Genomic DNA, 14,535 nt, shown 5'->3' on the forward strand with positions numbered 1-14,535 from the left:
ATGACATGTACAATTTTCGTTGAATGCATTATTAGCACGTTTCAGTGTGTGCAATATAATACCTTCAATCATCACATAGACCACGTCATAAAATTAATTAAATTATTGTTAATGATATGAGCTCGGTCCTCTATGCCTCGTGTTTGATTTTATGTAATTTCCGTAAAGAAATACTGTTTTAACCTATAGCTGCCTTGTTCTGCCATAATGTAACACATTACAGTAAACCTCTCCTTTCTCGACGGAAGGAACGCAGAACTCGCAATACGTTCACTATCGTACTTTTGAACAAGAAAATGGGCAAATAGTGATCCACAACTGTACCAAAAATATTGCTTGAAAGTTTCTTGATATTTGAGGTTTAAAGATTCAGTCGCTGTAGGGACAGAAAGCGTGTCTAAAAGTACTTAAGTTTAAATTTACACCTCGTCTTCATGCAACACGTTCCTTCGTTGTGCCCGGTGGGTCATAAATACTTATATGTCAAATTGATACTGACACCGTTATACCTCGCTGTGACGTCACACGTTTCATAGAGACCTGAGAAAGAGTCAAAATGGCGACCGAAGAAGACGAGTTCGATTTAGAGAAATTAAGAGCGGAGATTCAGCAAGAGAAGCAAATGAAGTACATATTTTTATATTCAGTAATATGCCTTTGATAAGTATTGTAACCCGCGATGCCTGACACGTATTTTGTGATAGACTGAGAACGGGCACCTAACCTTGTTACTATAGCAGTTTCTCCCCATTTTCGATACAAAGCAGATTGTGCACTACGCAGATGTATTTTAAATTTGCTATTCCACATTTTTATTTCACTGATGGCACCCCGTTTTCCTGATATCATTTTAAATGGAAGTCACGGGCCGTATTTGATTGAGCTTTGTGACAAAATTAGTGACCATATAGTCCACTTACCAAGGTTTAGGATGGTTTATATATACAAAGAGTGAGTATGAGTATCCTCGACCTGCCATAGTTCGTGCCCATAACGTGAATTGTAAACGCCTATATTTTAATATTGTGTGAAACTGTTATATTCGACATAGAAATTTTTCAACTATATCTACTTAATTTATTCATAGCTGAAAAATATTTATAAACTCTCCAAATTCTTTGCCAGCTACATTTTTTTAAATACAAACATATCAAAATTTGTCTATTTCTGGAAGCACATCCATGGCTCTTGCCTCTGAAACAAATGCCATGTGACAGTTAGGCCAATGTGTATAATTTTATCACTTGTAATGTCATGTTTTTTTTAAATATTTGCATCTCTAATGTATTTCATTTATTTTATGTTCATATTAGTTGCAATTAAATAATGATGGCAAAATTATCAAAGAAAAAACTAAGCTGCATTGGTTTTTCTTTTTTGTCTTTCAAACTGCAATAAAATTACCCTATTTGCACATGTGTTGAATTTTAGTAAGATTTTTCATTGCTATTAAACAACATGGATTCCCCCCCACCCCTTATATTTAAATATTTTAGCATCAAATTTTATTCTGTAAAGTTGCCCATTTCATTAATTTTCCCTAACATGGTATTAAGAAATGCATGTTACAGTAACCAAGTTTTTATATTGCCTTTTATTTTACATTTTATTTAATCAGATATTTCCTGTTCAGTACGTACTGGCACTGTTGACTAAATTAGATATTGACCCACCATTAGAGGGAAATTAGTTTTCAAATAGCCTCATATCATACTGCACTCTACCGTCAGCACACTAGCTTTTCAAACGTTTTGTTTCTTTACCATTTTACTGTTTTTTTTGCCTTAATTAATTAATAAATGTATTTTTGGCATTCTGGTCATCAGTGTCTTCACATACAGGATGCTACTTCATTATTTTGCTTAATTTTTTCACAGTTTCATTGTATGGAACTATGCTGTTTTGTAGTTGTCTCATTTCACACTTGTTTTGAGAATGGACTCAACAGCGGATGGGTCTTATGTTTTTCTTCATAACAATGATTAAATGCTCTGGGTTTAATTCATGACAGCTAAAAGATGATATTGTCACATTAGTATTTCTATTTCAAGTGAAAGGATTTTGCTTTCTACAGTCTTACACCACTCACAAATTGCTTGTAATGTACCATCTGATTCCACCTTTTTTAAACCATGTAATGGTAATAAAGTAATGGCTTTATTTAAAGAGGGTAACACAGTTAACTAAGAACTAATCTACCTTGAGGCCCTCATACAAAGGAATTTATTTATTTTAGCTGCATCTCTGAAGCTACTAGATATATTGGGTTTGGAAGAAGGAAATAGAGTGGACATTTCTAATCTTAACTGGAATACTATTCCATATCAAAGTTCCAGAGTTTTGGAAACTTTGTTAGTTAATTCCTTCTATGGTTTGAGAATTTTATACTGTTTGGTAGACATGGATTGCAGGTGGATGGTATTGCCAGGTAGCTTATACTGGAATAACTTAAAATAGCATGTATTATTGTTATTATTATTATTATTGCTGATTGCTGATTCAGCAGTATTGTCCAACCCAAGCTCTGAGAAAGCATTGATTACTTTGATTGATATACACATAGTCACCAATTTAAACAGTTAAAACAAGAAAGAGCATTATTTATTTGCCAAAAATCACTGGTGTTTACATACACATTCAACAGAGCATTGGTTTCTTTGAAATCATCACATCAGAGAAGGATTAACTGTGAATTAGTCACACTGGCAGCTTGCCTGTTTGCCTAAGCCTAGCCATTGGTTATTCCACAGATAGGCTATTGCAGGCAACAAATATAATAAGGGGAGTGTCACAGGTAAAAGTGTCTGGCTAGGGGCTTGGGCAGTGAACACTTTTAGTCTGAAGTGGGATCATCTGTTCACCTATGCCTTCCTAGGTCTCAGGATGACCCCATATGTCCTACATAAAATCAGGCAATCCAGTGCTCAACTTATTTTGATTGCCTCTCTGTGGCCCCAGTGATTGTGGTTCAGTGATCATCTCAATCTGCTGGTGGACCATCCCAGTATATTACCTGAGTGGAGGGACCTGTGGTCACAGCACAGAGGCTGGACCATCCCAGGAGATTACCTGAGTGGAGGGACCTGTGGTCACAGCACAGAGGCTGGACCATCCCAGGACATTACCTGAGTGGAGGGACCTGTGGTCACAGCACCCAGGCTGGATCATCCCAAGATATAACCTGAGTGGAGGGACCTGTGGTCACAGCACAGAGGCTGTCTCCTACACAAGAGCCTGCAGATTCTCTGTCTTAATGTTTGGCTCATTTCAAATGATCTCTTGACAACGGAAAGTTTTCAGTCCAAGTTGCCAAGTACATCATTCAGTCCAGGAGAAGATCACTGACTAAAGTGTAGGACACTGAATGTAGAAAATTTTGTGATTGATATTGTAAAAAACAGGTCAATCCTAGTTGTCCCTCTGTGAATGCACTGGCTGATTTTCTTCACTTCCTATATGGTTTTTACTGTTAAGGGTTCTTGAGTAGTCCTTTTTCCAATTGACTTAAATTTTTTAAAGGCCCAGCCATAAAGCAAGGCCGCATCTGGTTCATTGGAAATTATAAGTCGATTCTTTTCCTTGCAAGCCAACCATTTCTTTTAGCAACAAAAACAACTTTCATCACTTGCTTCAATATTGGTTGAGGTCCTCAGTCCCCACTATATCTGCATTGAGGATGATCAAGATTGGATTTCATGTCCAGTTAAGGCTTTATATTTTTACTTGGCAGCTTCTACAAGGATGAGAAAGGGTATGAACTGTCTTTTCCTCCCCATTATAGGTTCAACTGATATCTCAGCCTCCAGCATTTTTAGGCAGATTGTATTAATTATCAAGAACTTACCAGTCCCTTATCAATAGGGACCTGTATTTCATGAAGCCCATGAGGTTGAAGGCATTGCTGCCTCATGGGCCTGTCTGTCTCTACCGTTTCTTTTTACCTTTATTTGTTGGCCCACTGAAGCATAAGGGTTAGTATTCATTGTATTTGTTTTTTATTTACAATTTGTGGGATCATCTAGCCTCCAACCATACTAATTCAGCTATATAGTACCAACAGGAATGGTTATTACTGATATTAAAATGTAGGTTTTGGGGGAGGGAGCGTAATAATGTGAAGATTAAGTGGAATACCTATTGTTATAGTTATTATATTGAACAGTTTATTGTGCTATAATGAAATTAAATTTCTAATCTTTGAAAGATAAATTACTTACTGTATATACTCACTTATAAGACAAATCCAACTGCAAACAACATTCCCTGATCTGCCATAGCATAATGTGCCAGCAGATCAGGGTCTGTGTTATTGGTTCATTTGATTACTCCTATCAAACTGCACAAACCCACATCTGCTAGCACATTATGCGATGGCAGATCTGGGTTTGTGCATTTTGCAGTTGGACTTGACTTATAAGCAGGTATAGATGGTACTCAAACTAAAATACACACATACATAATCTTTTTTATTGAGATGGGTGGGTGCTCTAAAGTTCAAAATCTTCACTGCTTTCTGAGTCATAAAATCATTAATATTTCAAAAATTGGGATATTTTGAATGGAACTTTTGCATAAAAATTATTTGCATAATTTAATTTAAAGAATATTAATGATCATTTTCTGCCTTCATATTTATCTTTATTTAATCAAATAATTAAAGTTTTGCATGAATCTAAATATAATATTAGGAAAAAAGTTTTTAACAGGAGCACACACAAAGTTTCACATTTTGCCACATAGGAACAAAGATTAAAGAGAAAGGTTTGGTATTATTTTGATTGACTAGAACTAACTTTCATACTGGTTTATCAGAATGGCAAGGGTACAAAGTATATTTTGTTGTTGATTAAATCAATGACAAATGAGCAAAAGTAAGAAAGATGTAGGGGAGATAATAGCCATTGTAATTATTGTCAATTCTCTATTTGCAGCATTGAATGCAATTTATGAATAGGAAAAAGAAACTTAGAAAGCAAACCGAAATAAAGTCAAGCAAAATAGTGTTTATTATCAAATTTAATTAAGTTGAAAATTTTAACCTTTACATTGAGGTAAGTCAAGGCACATAACTAATAATATATCATAATATATAGAAAGAAAGTGAAGAGAATGGTAAATATTGCATTTATAATAGAATAGACTTGTCTGCTAGTCTGGTTATACATTCATGATTGTGTTATATTACAGGGAGATGTTGGAGCAGTCTGCAGTAGAGCTGAGGGTAACTGTTGAAGAATTAGAGAAGAGGTTTGAATCCATTGATAATGAAGGTATGCTAAATGTATCAGTACACATTAAACTTAAAATATAAATTGTAATCAAGTTAATTTTTTATAAGGTTGTAATTCTAGTCTATTTCATCCTCCATAACTGTTTAAATAACACTTGATGTGTCCCTAATGAAGTCCAGAATGCAGCTTTTAATGGAGTTGACAATGTACACTTACCCACAAGAAATTTGGTTGTTGAGAATTTTATTTTAAAACAAATTTTTTAGTTGAGTAAAGTTTTATAATCATGGTGGGTTGAGAAGAGCTTATGTGATGTGCCTTGCATCAGTTGTTTATCCATTGTATGTATGTATGTCTGTGTGTGTGTATGTGTGCGTGCGTGCGTGCGTGCGTGCATGCATGCATGCATGCATGTATGTACATATGAATGTATGCATCAGAATAATGTAATTTTTGTGACACAGTCATAAGGGAATTTGGGTTCAGTGCATGTATAAAGATACCTTAATAATAACATGAATCATTTTATCAAAGTTTCTTCCATCAAACATGAAAACTTAACTTTTATTATAAATGTTTTTACTAGTTTTTGACCAACCTACTTTCAAGGCTGGAGCAACAGTGTTATCAAAATATTTGAGAAGCAAAATAAAAGAAGTTAAAATATTTTTAATGTTTTAATAGTATTTCATTGGTGTTTTAATTATCTGACATAAAAGTTTGTCAACATAAGTGGTTTCAAGTGACTATTGTGAACATAATAAATTTTGTACCTTCAACACTAACTTCGTCCCATTTTGTCTAACTTCATTTAGATATAAGGAAGAATATGGCTTGTTTATCTAGAAAATAAATACAGCATTTATTATGAATACTTCAGTCAAATGGATAGATGTCCTGACAAGGAGTTTTCACTTATAGACTCTTTTTCATACATACTTAGTTCTATTTTAAAACAACGCTAGTTGCAAGTCCAAAATGGATGTCTAGATTACTATCTTTGCAAATACCTTCCCATGGATACTTTTTCCACACATGTAGCTGTATCACTATTGTTTTTTCACTTCAAGACAAAATATATCACAGATCCTGAATGAAAATACTGACCTCAGTCTTGAAATAACTACTCCTTTTGAGAGATAATGGAATGAGATGGATTTTTTTCAATGAAACAACTTCTGCAATCTGTAATTGGTTCTGAATAGATATGGTAAAGATCTGACCTCCATTATTATTGTAAACAATTTTGAAAACCAAACCAAGTTTACGTTGCAGTCATGTCGAAGGTCACTACTTGCATTTGTCTGCTTTGCTGATCTTGTGAACACAGTGCCAGGTACATACAAATACGTATAAAAATTTACATGGGATGTGGATATTTCTTAAAAGTATTTGAGATGAGTTCATGATGTTATACTCAGGGTCAAAGGTCATGACCAAGATTTTGCACTTGTTAACTTAAACATATGTACCTTATATACTCACTTATAATATGTTGTGCCATACCAAATAAAGGCCAGTAATTATTTTGAGCATTCTGCTATTTTTTGGGGTAAATTTTTTAAAACATTTTATGGCTTCTACTTGGTCCTAAATGATAAATGGTACCAATCTGACATACAATATGTCTACCATGACAGCCATCTTTAAAGTCTTATTATAGTTACAGAATTTCATAATATCTTGTTATACTTACAGAATATCATTTTTATATGGGGTTTCACCAGAAGTGTTCTCATGAAGTCTAATTTGTCCTAACATAAAATGGTGCTAAGTTGACATCAAATATGAAAATCTTGAAATTCTTGTTATCACAATTCCTCCTGAATCGATTGTCACCATTGTGGGATTTTCCCTAAGAGACATATTATGATGTTTAGCTGGTTATAAATGAAAATGGTGCCAATCTGACTCCAATATGGCCACTACAGTAGCCATCTTGAAAAAATCTTGCTATTGCTACTTCTTCAGAATAAAATATCATATAAACATGCAGTATTCCTGAGAATTATTGTTATTATGTCTTGTTGGACATAAATACAGATGGTGCTAATCTGACCTCCTATATGGGTTCCACTATGGTTGTCTTGAAATTATTTTTAATCACTAGTTCTGAATGGTTGGTCATAGATTTCATGATTTCAACAAAAGACTTCTTATGATGTTTAGTTGGTCCTAAATGGAAAATGGTGTGAATATGATATCCATTGTGTCCACCATGGCAGCCAACATGAAAATCTTGCTGTTGTTCCACCTCCTCAATCAACATTAGGCTTTTGCCAGAAGACTTCTAATAATGTCTTGTTGGTTCTAAATTAACATGGTGTGAATATGATATCCACTGTGGCCACCATGATATCCATTTTTGAAGATCTTGTTATCACTACTCTGTTTAGATGGAAAGTTAGGTTGGCATGGGGTTTTCATTAGAAGATTTCTTATGGTGTCTAGTTGGTCCTAAATGAAGATGATGCAAAATGACCCTCAATATGGCTACTGCTGTTTTTTTTTCTTGAAAACATTGTTATATCTACTCCTTCCAAAAGGATGAATATATCCAAATGGGATTTTCACCAGTAGGCTTTTTATGATATCTACATGGTCTTACATGAAATTGATGGCAATTCTTGATCCAGTATATCTGCCATGACAGCTGTTTTGAAAATCTTGCTGTCACTACACCCCATGCATGGATGGTCATGTTCACATGTAGTTTTCATGAAAAGACTTCTAATAATGTCTGCTTGGTCCTAAATGAAACTGGTGCCATTCTGTCATCCAATATGTCCACTGTAGCAGTTAATTTGAAACTCGTGTTATTGCTGAAGAATATCAGAGGTGTTTTCAACCTTCAGCACTTAAAAGGAAGAAATGGTCTTTTCTTGAATTCCTGGGAATTCAGCCAGTAGAACATTCAAGAGACTCTTTGATATGTTGTAGGGGGATGTAGCTACACTACATCTACCTGTATGTCTTTCTGTTTGGTCTGCTGGACTGTCTGCCTTGTCACAGTTTTATTTCCAAAGGATTGCTGTGAAACCTTTCAAGTTATTTTAGTCAAGCTTGATAAATATGTTAGGCAAGTTTGTATAGGTGCCTTTACATTCTTTGAATTTTCCACTTTCATTATATTTTTGTTACCTTTGAAACATAGTGTATCATAATTAGTATAGAAGTTTACAGTTCTAACCATATGGTACTAACATTAAGTAGTATATAAACTGAGTGATTGACCATAGGCCTACTTTCAGTAGGAGTCTTGTTATAAGTCAGAGGACTGGGAGAGGGGGGGAGGATATATGTCATCTCTGGATGTTCTTGTTGAGTGCAGGTATAAGAGTCAGTGTTTCTTCTTAGATTCAAAGCCTTTCATCAGGGGAATGGCTGATTTACTTTGTAATTTATTGTATACTTTTATATTTATTTTTCAAGATAATAAATAATTATTTTCTCTGGCAAATAAATTTGCAAAATTTTAATTAGAAAAAAAAGTTCTCCTTTTTAAGAATTAGAGGACAACAAACTATTTATGATTCTGTGGTTGTTTTTGAATGTATAATAAGAGTGTACAAAAAATTAAAGATATTACTGTGAAGTTGACAAAATTTAGAATTTTTAACTGATTGAAAATTGTCTAAATGGTTCTCAGGACTATGTAGAACAGAAGCACGCTATGCTAGGCAAATTGATTTTACAGGAAATAATAGTATTACCATATATATTCACTCATAAGATGAACTGCAAAATACACAGACCCAGATCTGTGTCATCAGATCTGGGTCTGTGATGTTTGTTAGGAGCAATCAGTAGAACAAAGCAACATAGACCCTAATTTGCAGGTGCATTATGCTATGGCAGATCAGGATCTTTGTTGTTTGCAGTGTGATTTGACTTATAAGTGAGTATACTTGGTATGTCCTGTCTAAATACATGTACTTCTTTCTTGTTATGGTAGTTTAGTCATTTTATGCTATTTGTTTTAAACAAGTACAACACCTGGTTTATTTTTGTGAACATTTGGTTAAAGCTTCTCTGTTTGATTTTTTGCACAAATAGCACAACCAATGAAAAAAGGTTTAAAAACTGGTAAAGTTTGATAGATTTTAAAACAAAATGAAGTCTTCACATCTTATTTGAGGGATGGAACTGTTTGTATTTTGCCATCAATTTCATATTTCCTGGAGCAAGGCTGGGTATTTGATGACTGTTTCATTTAAGCATATTTCAGTATCCCAGAATCTTTTTCTACCGTTAAAAGTTAAAGGGCAAAATACTCATGTCACTGTCATGCAATATATATATATATATGTATATATATATATATGTATATATATGTATATATGTATATGTGTGTATATATATATATATATATATATATATATATATATATATATATATATATATATATATATATAGACTGGCATACATGTTTGATGTCATTATTATGTAATATATATAGACTATCATACATTTTTGATAATGTGTTAATCCACATTTTAACATTTCTTTGAGTGGACTTGGTCACAATACAGGTTTGTCTTTCTTAAATTAAAAAAAAAAACTTTTATGAAAGAATATTACATATGATTACTAAAAACAAATTCATATAGCAAGCTGCCTTGATTGAATTTGTAATAAAATTTAATCATTAAAAAAAAATGGAACAGAGACTGTTGAGTTTCTGTAAAGAAAATACTTGTTTTTGTAGTTTTTCTTTAGTTTCATATTGTAGACATAAATTGGGTATCTTCTGCACAAAACAAAACCAAGGAAAGATAATTTGGTTTCATCATATTTGTTTAAGATACGAACCTTTTCTCATTCATTTATGTCTCATGCATTACTATTTTATGTTGAAACCAACATACATATTACATAGAATCTTTCCAGGTGACCTACTTTTTCATAATTAAAGTTGAAGAAAAAATCATATTTTGCATACATTTTGATATGATATTAAATGCCTGAGTGCTGATTCTGGCATGCCCAGTTGATGATAGAGTTTTTGGTGGTGGGATACATGAGTTATAAAAATAAATTACAACACCAAGTCATAGTAGATGAATACTTTTTATATAAGCACTGCATGTGACAACACATACCCATCCCAAAAGTTACTACAATAACTACATTAGTTTCCAAGAAACAGCTTAAGACTTGCAACTCACCTTTAGCAAAATGGGTAGTTCTGTTGAAAGAAGGGTCACATAAGTAATGAAAGTTAGAATGTAATATTTTTGGAAGTATATGAAGAGAAAGTCAAACTGGTATGTTTTCCCTACATTAAATCGACAGAACAATTAGTGGGATAAATATAAAGGAACACAAATTTATAAATGTGTTTTATAAGAGTTCTGAAGATAGGCAAGGGGACTAGAAGGGTACTAGATTCAGAGGGGATGGAAATGAAAGCAGAGGTGTAATGGTTGATCACTGTGTATAAATATGGTAGAACCTGTCATGAAAGACAACCCTATATGCCCAAAAAGTATGGTCTCTCAAGACAGCAATTCATCTGGTCTCTCTTGACAGGTCATAGCACTATGTAATCATTAAACCAGTTTATTGCTAATCTGGTCTCTCAAAAGAGGTGGTCTGTAGTAGGGCCTCAAGACGGAATTGAATCTCTCTTTATCTATTTCCTCGCTCTCTAATATATGTTATATAAAGATCTGTCTGGAAAGACCACTGTTATAAGAGACCATCTGTCTTGAAAGACCACTGCTATAAGAGACCATCTGTCTTGAAAGACCATACTGTATGATATCATCAGTCTTGAAAGACCATGGTGTATGATGCCATCAGTCTTGAAAGACCATACTGTATTATACCATCTGTCTTGAAAGACCATGCTGTATGATACCATCTGTCTTGAAAGACTATGCTGTATCATACCATCAGTCTTGAAAGACCATGCTGTATGATACCATCAGTGTTGAAAGACCATGCTGTATGATACCATCTGTCTTGAAAGACATAGCTTTAAGAGACCATCTGTCTTGAAAGACCACTGCTATAAGAGACCATCTGTCTTGAAAGACCAGGCTGTAAGATACCATCAGTCTTGAAAGACCATGCTGTATCATACCATCTGTTCTGAAAGACCATGCTGTATGATACCATCAGTCTTGAAAGACCATAATGTATGATACCATCAGTCTTGAAAGACCATGCTGTATGATACCATCATTCTTGAAAGACATAGCTTTAAGAGACCATCTGTCTTGAAAGACCACTGCTATAAGAGACCATCGGTCTTGAAAGACCAGGCTGTAAGATACCATCAGTCTTGAAAGACCATGCTCTAATATACCATCAGTCTTGAAAGACATTGTTATAAGAGACCATTTGTCTTGAGAGATCACTGTTATAAGAGACCATCTGTCTTGAAATTACACGATATAAGATGCCATCTGTCTTGAAAGACCACTGCTATAAGAGACCATCTGTCTTGAAAGACCACATATACTATAAAAGACCACCTGCCTTGAAAGATCATATTCTCACTGCTCAGATTTAATTATTATATAGTGTTATGAGCTGCCAAAATAAACTTCCTGTCTTGGGAGACCATGATTTTTAACAGAAGGGGTGGATATTCAAGACAGGTTCCAGTGTATAGAAGAGAGAATGTGTATGTGTAATTGACATGATACATGCAGATGTTATGAATAATTTCATTGTATCAAGACATACAGACTTTTATTTGTAAATATGACATTTCCTAAACCATTCTATGTGTTACACACTTTTATTAAATGAAATCAGCATATTTCATTACGTCAATCCTGGAAACTTGGGTAGCTGGCAACCATGATCCTCCCTTTCATGATTCCTTCCCAAATTTTGATCAAAAAGATCATTGAAAGTATTGTGTCAATGAATATAATATTTAAAAAACATATGAATGAAATTAAAGCAACAGAAAATGTAACTGTTTCATGACTAAAATGCTTGCATTGTGAAACATGCATAAATTTATGCTGCCCCCTGCCGTTGATCCATCCCAAAAAAGCTGTCCTACTTAAAAGTCTCCCTGATATTACTGTTAATAAAAAAATATTAAATAAATACCTGTGGCAACCACTTTTGTAAGATTCTGTGTTTATGCTGCATTTAATTGTTTTCTTATGCTAATTATTTCACTTCAAATACAGGTAAAAATGGGTGGGGTAGTGATATGGCTGAAATGTAAACATCATCTTTGTAAATTGATGGCAAATTACTTTAGTTTGTAAATAATCAAATAAACTATGTTTACTTATGCAAACTCTTGAAAGTTTGATTTTGAAATTGAGAGAAAAGATTACACTTTAACATGAGCAAAAAGAAATCAGAAATCTGGGGAAAAATGGTGACAGGAGTTTTGTCTTAAAATTAGAGGGATAACAAAAGACAAACCTGGTTGAGGTTTAAGACTGTCATTCTTACCTCTGTGGTTAATAGTTTGATTTTGTTGCTGGAATATGTATAATATTTTTGGCAGTTAATTGTTTTCCTCGTTGTGAAAGAGAAAAACGCAGAATTTCATTTTACAGATGGCTTAACAAAACTGTTCTTGTTGATTTTGAATGCAGTGAATATACTTTGATCAGTAGCAGATTGCATTGAGTAACTAATGTACATGTATATTAATTTTGTCTCTTCAAGGCGAATAGAATTTAACGTTGTTGAATGTAAACAGTGTACAGTATATCCATTACATGTTAGGCAGTGTTCTGTTTCATGGTTCACTGACCATTTGTATACCATTCAAAATGACAAATATAATTTATTTAAAACATAAATCTTTTTTGAAACAGTTCCAATAAGTAAACCTTTTTATTTTGTAGTGGACAATAATATCTTCTGTTTGCTACAAGCAAAACAAAAAGTACTGGGAAAGAACTTATTTAGCTGACTGATTTTCACTCAAAAGTCAGACCTATGTATGATGTCACATATTTGATGTGAGACAATCAAAAATATATAATCTGCATAACTGGTATTTTATATTTGCTGTTTGACAGTGAAAATATTTTACATGATGACAAAGTCTGAATAGTTTTTTTCAGTATAGGAATTTCCTTTTGGAAATTATAATTACACTACAAGCAGAATTTGGCACTGGTTCTTATTTAAGGTTTATCGGATAAAAGGGATCATTAGCTGTAGTATATTACATTATTAATAAACAAAAATGTATTAGTTTATGATAAATGCAGGGATCAAAGACCCATCATCATTTTTTTAAATTATATGTCATCAGTTTTAAAATAATTTAAAAAATATATAAGTAACCTCAGAGGTCAAATATGGAGATTTCTTTTTAGATTTTTTAAATATCCTTTATGCCTGAAAATACCAAACACATTTTCTTATAAAATTACATTGCTTAGTTTATAAAGTATTGAGTCTCAAACTGTTATTGTTGCTGAAGTTGTAGCAGGCATTACCTCTCTTTGATACATGTATGGAATTGATGTTTCAGTGGAACTTACTACTCACTTAAGAGGAATTTACAGTTTAAGTGGTTTGTGATATACTGTGGAATGAACTGTTATCCTGTGAATACTTAAAAATTGAAATTACTAATGCCACACCTATTGTCAGTATAGTTTTAAAAAACAAATGACAAGCATAAATGATGAAATTATTAATAAGAATTATGCAAACACAGCACTCCATTGATAAATTCTCTAGCCTTTATATCATCTAAGTAACAAAGATAAAATATCTTTACAAACTACTTTTCTTTGGTAAAATTTATTGTTAATGGCTCACTTAGAAATTCACAGTATGTAACTGAGATCATAAAAATGGAAACAATTTCATCTTTCTCCATGTTTTAATTGATATTTATTTCTTCTTAGTTAATTGGTATAGAAAAAGTAAGAGAAGTGCATCCAGTTTTAACCTCTCTATCCTATGAAAGGGGAGAGTACAATTCTCTCTCTGTCTCTCTCTCTCCTTCTCTTTTTCCCCGGATACCATCTCAAAATAAAGGTGCCACTGAAGTTGTTGCTAAAATCCATGATTAAATTCTTTTTAAAAGTTTACGATTTGGGATAATTTGATCGGAATTAAATTTAGAATGAGCAATAATCGCAGTCACAATTCACTGGTTGAAAAGAGGTTTTAAATCACTTGATCAATATATTCTGCACTTTTTATCCTCAAGAAATTGCCAAAAAAGTAAACAAACAATGCCCCCTTTCAGTTCTTAATCACATGTTGTGACCACAGTGACCATTATTTTCACTTAAATTGACTGTTTCATTAGTAGACTTGAAATTAAAGTAATGGATGAACACCTTGCTTTTAA

At 33.2% G+C, this 14,535-nt stretch overlaps 1 protein-coding gene across 6 annotated transcripts in view; it reads left to right on the forward strand.

Moving 5' to 3' along the window:
• The first annotated feature begins 529 nt into the window (after positions 1-529).
• Positions 530-14,535, forward strand: part of LOC149797486 (coiled-coil domain-containing protein 169-like) — a 74,831-nt gene continuing 60,825 nt past the window's right edge. For all 6 annotated transcript variants that reach the window (XM_089962296.1, XM_089962292.1, XM_089962294.1 and 3 more), the window contains exons 1-2: positions 530-627; positions 5,188-5,270. In XM_089962296.1, the coding sequence (XP_089818422.1) occupies positions 557-627; positions 5,188-5,270 (154 nt within the window). In that variant the 5' untranslated portion in view covers positions 530-556. The remainder of the gene's footprint in view (positions 628-5,187; positions 5,271-14,535) is intronic.

This window comes from Sinohyriopsis cumingii, chromosome 6 (genome assembly GCF_028554795.1).
Source record: "Sinohyriopsis cumingii isolate HCF-2022 chromosome 6, ASM2855479v2, whole genome shotgun sequence".
NCBI classification, from domain to species: Eukaryota; Metazoa; Mollusca; class Bivalvia; order Unionida; family Unionidae; genus Sinohyriopsis; species Sinohyriopsis cumingii.